This window comes from Neolamprologus multifasciatus, chromosome 6, assembly GCF_963576455.1.
Source record: "Neolamprologus multifasciatus chromosome 6, fNeoMul1.2, whole genome shotgun sequence".
Classification (NCBI taxonomy): domain Eukaryota; kingdom Metazoa; phylum Chordata; class Actinopteri; order Cichliformes; family Cichlidae; genus Neolamprologus; species Neolamprologus multifasciatus.
In genome coordinates this window covers 27,496,900-27,504,119 of record NC_140444.1, presented here as the reverse complement: position 1 = coordinate 27,504,119, position 7,220 = coordinate 27,496,900, and the positions used below count along the sequence as shown (strand labels likewise).

Sequence of the window (7,220 nt, the reverse complement as noted above, 5' to 3'; positions counted from 1 at the left end):
CCTCAAGCTCCCAGGACTCTGGTAGAGGACCCGAGCTTGAAGGATAAACCGCCTGCAGGGGCGTGCTGGGTGTTTTATATATATATATATATATATATATAGAGAGAGAGAGAGAGAGAGAGAGAGAGAGAGATGGATATTAAAGCACTTTCCTAAGAGGAGATGGTCAGTAGAATATGTGGTCAAACAACAATCATTTCTGATTCAAATTCCCACAGATAAAAATGCTGATTAAAGTATGACTGCAAAAGCTTTTGTCTGAATCAATATGTCTGCCAATTTGCACACAATTTGCCAATGGGCTTTGAACATAAAATTGAAAGCAGCTTAAGTTAGTCATGCACGTCTTTGAAAGTTGAATGGAAAAGTAGCAAAGGGGCTTCGGAGGCATGAACTTTGGGGAACCACGTCACTAGCTTCCAGAGGCCTTGTTTGCGTTCATGGGAAGGATTTGCAATGCGCAATTAAGCTGATGATCCTTCCTCTAACTTCCTCTGGAGATTCACGTGTCAGACTTTTCTTAGAGGAGGGATGATGGATGGAAAACGGAAAACATAGCTGAAACATATGTATCATTCAAGCTGGTGTGCAAAATTAAAGCTTTGAAGCGACATAAATCATGCTTGGTCGAATTCCTGCAAGTTCATTATGACCTCCTTACATGCAATTAGCTGTAATTAATGGAGCAACTTCAAAAGATGCTGTTTCCTAAATTTATCTCCTCTCTTGTCTCGCACTTTGTCCCACATATCATGCAGCAGAGAGGCTTACAAAATCGCACAGATGTATTTTCAGCCTGAGAGACTAAATCCACCTCAGAACCACTGTGTTGTGAGCAGCTCTAATCCAGCTGTAGCAGAGGGTTCTGCGCGCTTTCTCAAAGTAAGGAGAGCCTGTATATCCTTGTACATCCCATAGGGTCTTCCCGGGGGTCTCGATCCACATGATGGAAATCTATTCTGACCCTAACATTTCTGCAGTACGCGGAATTGTAATGTCACGGGTGTGTTTAGCAAATCACCCAACTACAGCCTCCAAATGATGACAACCTTGGTACGCGTAGCTGCCAGCTAATGCGCGCAGACCTGAGCATGACAGGAGCCTCTTGGGTTTTCTCAGCAGCGCTCTGTCCTCCGACTATTAAATTATGAGCGTTTTACCACCTCCGCTGAGCAAGGCAAACACCGCTGTGTCAATCTCCTTGAAACTCGGGGGCGCACAATTTAATCCTCAGCCGAAATCATAATTGTATTACTGGTCGATCGTGTATATAAAAAGCCTACACATATATGACAAAAGTTCCATCATCGGACTGGTAATATCATAACATTTTGGCTGATAGTATCGTTTATTAAACTGAGTTAAATATGGCTGGAATAACGGCGATAAAGGAGAAGCCTGGGAAGCATTAGTGCGAGCAGTTCTGGGACGAGTGATGGGCATTCCCCGTCGCTTCACACTGTCAATAATCGCTATAATGTTTCTCTCCGCTTCGCTCTCCTCAGAGGCTGCTTAGCTGACGCCTACTTGACAGTAAATCATAAATCATAAATCATATCAGCTCCAACTAGGCTATGGCGAGTTGATGTGTGTGACTATTTGGTACAACTGGCCTCTGTAATTAATAAATATCAAAGCAAAAATACTGATGTCAGTAATACAAGTGGGGGGAAAGAAGAAAAACATGGATTGTGTCTTTAGCCTACTGTGCTTGTCGCGAGCGCAAGCATCTTTACGCTTGCTTGGATTTCTAATTGTCAGCTCGCTGGTAAAACAAACAAAACCAAAAAAGAAAATGACAACCGTTAAAATCGCAAAACAAAACGACACGTTTCTGTCACTTAAAATAATTTAGTGGCTATAAACAAAACAATAACACACTTGGAAACGAGCTGTAATTAATAAGCACGTATTTTCAGCTAAAACTGTTATCGTTGTCACTTTGCAAATTAGAGTCAACCAGAGTTTTTGTTTCGCTTTATTTTATTTTCTCCCCAAACCTAGCTTAGTAATCAGGCGCGCGCCGCTCTGGCGCCTCGCGCGCATACTTTCCCCGGGCTCACCTGCGTTCCTGAGCTTTTTGTTCCGATAAACGGAGAAGATGACCAGGAGGTTGCCCAGGATGTCAACGACCGTAGTGAAGATGAGGAAACACCCCAAAGTTGTGGCAACCCACGGCGGGCGGTTCAGGACGGTGTCAGCGGGGTCTGATAAGGAGCTGTTCAGGTGAGACCCATTGATAACCATTGTACAGCTACAGTCGCCGAACTTTCTCAACTGAGCCAAATTCACCCTGCACTCCTAGAGCCCGGGTCTCGGAGTCGTTGCTGCTGCTGGTGGTGGTGGTGGGATCCTATAACCTCCCGCGGGGTTCATCTTCATCCCCTCCACGCGCCGCTGCTGCTCCTTCTTCTTGCTCTTCTTCTTTCTCCTCTCCGCCAAAGTGAGCTCTGCCCAACTACCGCGGATCAGCTCTGGCAGCCTCCCCCTCTCTTTGGTCGCCTCGGTGTCACTTCTGCGCCCGTGTGCCATTCACTTTGTCGGTACGCATGTGTGACATGAAGCCGCCACTTCAAACCATCGCAGCATGTGACCAAATAGTTCGCAGAGGGGCGCTTTTATTTCGAGGGAGAAATGCTGTCGCTCCGTGGTCGAGCAGTGAAAGAGCAACTCCACGGCTAAGGAAGCGTCCTAGTTATCGAGCGCGTTCATTCATGCCTTTGCGGTCGCTCGCTGGTTTTATCTCGGGAAGCCATTCATGATTATTTTTGAAGAATCATTCATATTACCCGGATCTCTTTCAGAAAAATCACTACTTTTTCCGTGAATGCTCAAGTGCACTGGATTTACAGTGTTTAATGTATCCAAAATGTAGATTTCCCATAATGCTTCTTATTTTTGTAAAATCTGTAAATACTTACACACGATTGTAACTCAGTGAATTAATATAAAATAGTATAACACAGACACTGCAGGCAGTAATCCCTCTCTCTGTTTGTATTCTGTTAGATCATACATACTGATTGCCCCTGGCGTCCACGCTCATCTATAGTTTGAGAGAGTGCCGGCTTTCTATACAAAGAGTAGCAATTATGCTATTCTTTGTTAATGATGTTGAAAATAAGTGGGTCAACCCCGTTCCAAACACACAAGCACGCCCTGGTACCTTTTCATGAGCCATCTCATTACAAAAGGGGTTGTCAGAGTAGTAATAATAATAGTAAACATAAATAAAAACATTTGTTTTTGATTTTGAGAATATTTAAGGGATGTGTTAAAAAAAAACACGCACATTTATACTCTTGTTCCTCACTGATGATTTTTCAGTATGACGTACAGCAGAGAGAAAGGGTTAATCAGGAGCCACAGAACAAATCTGCAACTTTTCGGACAATCTATTAATGTTTTGGGGGACGTTTCAAGTAGAAAGACACAGCTTTATAAAACTTATTAAAATATAAAATTGTAATTTAAGTTGAATATATCAGGTTTTAGAGCAGGGGTGGGCAACTCCAGGCCTCGAGGGCCGGTGTCCCTGCAGGTTTTAGATGTGTCCTTGAACCAACACAGCTGATTTAAATGGCTAAATTAGCTCCTCAACATGTCCTGAAGTTCTCCAGAGGCCTGGTAACAAACTAATCATGTGATTCAGGTGTGTTGACCCAAGGTGAGATCTAAAACCTGCAGGGACACCGGCCCTCGAGGCCTGGAGTTGCCCACCCCTGTTTTAGAGTCAAAGTCATGCAAAGTAAGACATCTGAGATTTTGTTTCTGACATTTTCTCTATTGATTTGACTGCCTAATTAAGAAAATAACAGCAGATTAATCGATAGCACCACAAGACCCCCCCTGCTAAATTTTACTCTTCATACTCCTCATCCTCACAAGTTTTTTTTCTCCTGCTCTCATATTTCGCCTGGACGCTTTAAATGCAGGCTGTCGTGTGTCTTTCAAAGGCCTGATTAATGGAACTCTGCCGAGATGGTCGCCTGGTTTAACCAGATGGCCAACTCTATAAAGAGTCCTGGGCCGTGTTCCAGAAAGAAAGTCAAGCAAACTCACAGTTTAATACTAAACTCTGAGTTTGAGTTAAATCTGGGGTGGAAAACATTAAGTTTTTAGTCCCAGAAAATCTGATCACAGTAGGTTCAGTCAACTCTGAGCATGCTCATCCTGAGTTAAGTGCGTGAGTAGAGAAACCAACTCGTGATGCCATACCCTGATTCACTGTGGCAGCTGATAAATGAAGAGCACAGCCTCCATTTTAATCCATGGGGACCGATTAATATAAAAGCATGTCTGTTTGGACGAGTCAGTCATCATTTACCCACCCTGAAGTTTCTTTAACAGATGCTGGAATCCTTCCAGATTTTGCCTTTGAATATTAACTGTAATTAACACGTGAACACGTTTAGCACAAAAATGCGGTCCAGATGCATCCGTGACATCGGCAGCCTGGATTCCAAACTTTACGTCAAACTGCGTTTAGTATGGCTTTACCAACCGTGACTGACAACAGCATGGAGATGTTGTCATACAGTAGTTCAGTAATGCATAATGAATGTTTGAGTGGAGAGGAACTGACTGACAACCTGACAGCTACCCTAATGCCCACAGAGTCACAGATTTAGAACAATGTAGCATTTAGGCTTTTATCTAAACTGATAATAAGCCCATAATGCACACTTCTCACTGTCTCCGTCCTTATATTGGCAACTGAGAACATGCTAATAACCAGGATTTCCTGTTTTTTAAAGACCTATTTGTGCGAATTAGTGGTCCTGCTTGTGCTTTGATATCAACTGTGAATGAGCAGCTGACTGATGGAATCAGAGGGAAACTCAAGGTTTGGTGAAGAAAACCTGACAATGAAATAGGTTAGGTTACCCGGGTAACTGTCTCAGACTTTAAGTCAACTCTCTTTCTGAGTTCCCTCTCTTGTCAGAGTTTACAAAATAAAAGTTTTCACTTAAGCCGCTTTCTAGGATGGGCCTTCCATTTCACAATAAATTGATTCACTGTGCTGCTGAACAACTGTTTTTTTCCCTACTTTTGTCTAGACTGTATCTCTCTCCCTTGAGTTTGTCACGGGTAGATTTCGATCAGTTTTAGACGATAAATGAAGCAAACAGCCTGAACTTGTACTCAATCCAGACTACCACAGCAAAGCGTCTGAATTCATCTGCCGTCTGGCATGGTCACAGTGATCAACAAAAGGTAACTTTATTAACAAAAACAATTTTTTTTTTTAAAACAGGAATCCCAACAAAGCAATAATAAAGACACACAGCAGCTGTGTGCTCCCACCACAGTGATGTTGAGGGACAGGCTGACAAACATGATGGGAAAAGGGAGGACTGGAAATACACAGAAAAGTAACTGAAAACAAGGTGGGGCAGCAGATCATGGAGGTAAAAGGACACAAAGCAAAAGGAGAAGCATAGATGATGTTATTACCAAAATAAAACAGGAAGCTACCATAGAGAAGCTCACACAAGGGCAAACAGGCTGACACGGAGAAGCACAGGAGACACAAAGAAAACTTTACCATAGATTTTATAGTTGAGGGATTATAGTTTTTGTATAAAATCCCACTCTAAAGTATTTGCAAAGTGGGCCTGTTGAGATTCTACAAAGCTCTGACCTATTTGGCTTTACAAAACCATGTGTGCATCCTGCTGTCATCACAAAACAGTCAGCTCAATGCATGTTTTTTTCAACCCCCATCTTTGCATCATTTTAAGTCAGTCGGTTCATTGTGGCCTCAGATTTGCTTTTATGTTGACAAGGCCAAAGTTATTCTTCACTATCCACCCATCATAAATATACTACAACTCGACAAGATTATTCCCCATCATAATACTGCACTGGCTTTTGCACTCTTCCTTTATCCTCCATCCTCATGTATCATTCTAAAATACAAACAACTCATTATTATCAATTATTTGTGATTGGTGTTCATTCAGAACCCATTCATTATCTCTCCCCATTTGTCTCAATATTACATTTTAGGTCAACTTATTCTTCATGCCGAGCAACATTACAGAAATCCCTGTTGTACATCAGAACGGAGCGAAGGGAGGAAGAAAAGAAGCGGCAAAGAGTGATTTTGAATAATTAGAGCAGTTAGTGAGATAAAGAAGCATACAGTAAGAAACAGTAAAGAGGAAAAGGGGAATGGGGAGGTGGGGGGAGATGAAGGACGGGGTCTTTGTGTGTCACTTTGCTGATGATAAAAGAAGTTTCAAATGCATCAGTAGAACAAGTGAAAACAGCATGAAAGCTCTTACTTTGAACTGACTGCTTCATAGCTGGAGAAAGTATTGCTCTGTTTCGCTGAAAGTTACCAAAGATTTCTTTTTTTTTAAATTTGCTCTGGGCTCTATCCTGGCCATTTGTGGCCACTTCACTTTTCTTTTTTCAACCATTTTTGCTCTGTTAATGTAAATGGAATGAAACTTCCCAAAGGTGTGTATTTTTTTCAGATTTTTTAAATTTTCAACATCAGCTCCTTAATAATATCAATAATATTCACTATACACCAAATTGTTCCTCTTGGCTCTATCGTGGCCATTTTTGGCCAATTGAAACCCATTATAACCACCTTTTTTGATTCCTTGTTATTGACAGTACTATATCATGCGATTTAGGTAAAATTGCTTTCATTCTAAACTCAACACATGAAAATTGTCGTTTTTAATGTTTTTTACCAAATTACATCATTTACCCATTTCAAACCTGCAGCTTCAGCTGCATCGCAAACAACAACAAACTCTGTTTGTAAACGTGTCCTGGAGTTTATGCAGGTGCAGACAGTGCTACTGCTGTAAGTAAGCCTAACAGCTTCCAGATCATTTATTCTGGCTATATGGCAAGAAGGTCATCACTGCTTCAAGCACTGTCTGTATGATCTGGTCAGAGAGCAAGGACACCAAGCAGTCCTCTGCCCTTGAAGAAAAGACATCTGCCCAAGATGAAGAAACTTCCTCTCCAGAAGATGAGGGGACAATCTCCAAAAAGGCTGACTGCATCACCACTGATGTTGAGTACTAGCCAGTGCCTGAATCCTCTTCTTTGTGGGAGGATTGGGGTTGGGGGGCATGGAGGTGGAGGCTAATTTCTCCAGTCAATGAAGTCAATGAAAGTAGAAAAATGTTTTAATATATATTAATTTTATAGCATTTTGTAAACGTAAACAAGGGGTGGCCATTTTTGGCCAC

General features: G+C 42.0%; 1 protein-coding gene across 1 annotated transcript in view; it reads right to left on the bottom strand.

The window, feature by feature from the left end:
* Nucleotides 1–2,614, bottom strand: part of mtnr1aa (melatonin receptor 1A a) — a 37,241-nt gene extending 34,627 nt beyond the window's left edge. Inside the window, exon 1 of the mRNA XM_085161757.1 lies at nucleotides 2,064–2,614. Within this exon, the coding sequence (XP_085017883.1) occupies nucleotides 2,064–2,247 (184 nt within the window). The 5' untranslated portion in view covers nucleotides 2,248–2,614. The remainder of the gene's footprint in view (nucleotides 1–2,063) is intronic.
* Between the last annotated feature and the right edge of the window lie 4,606 nt (nucleotides 2,615–7,220).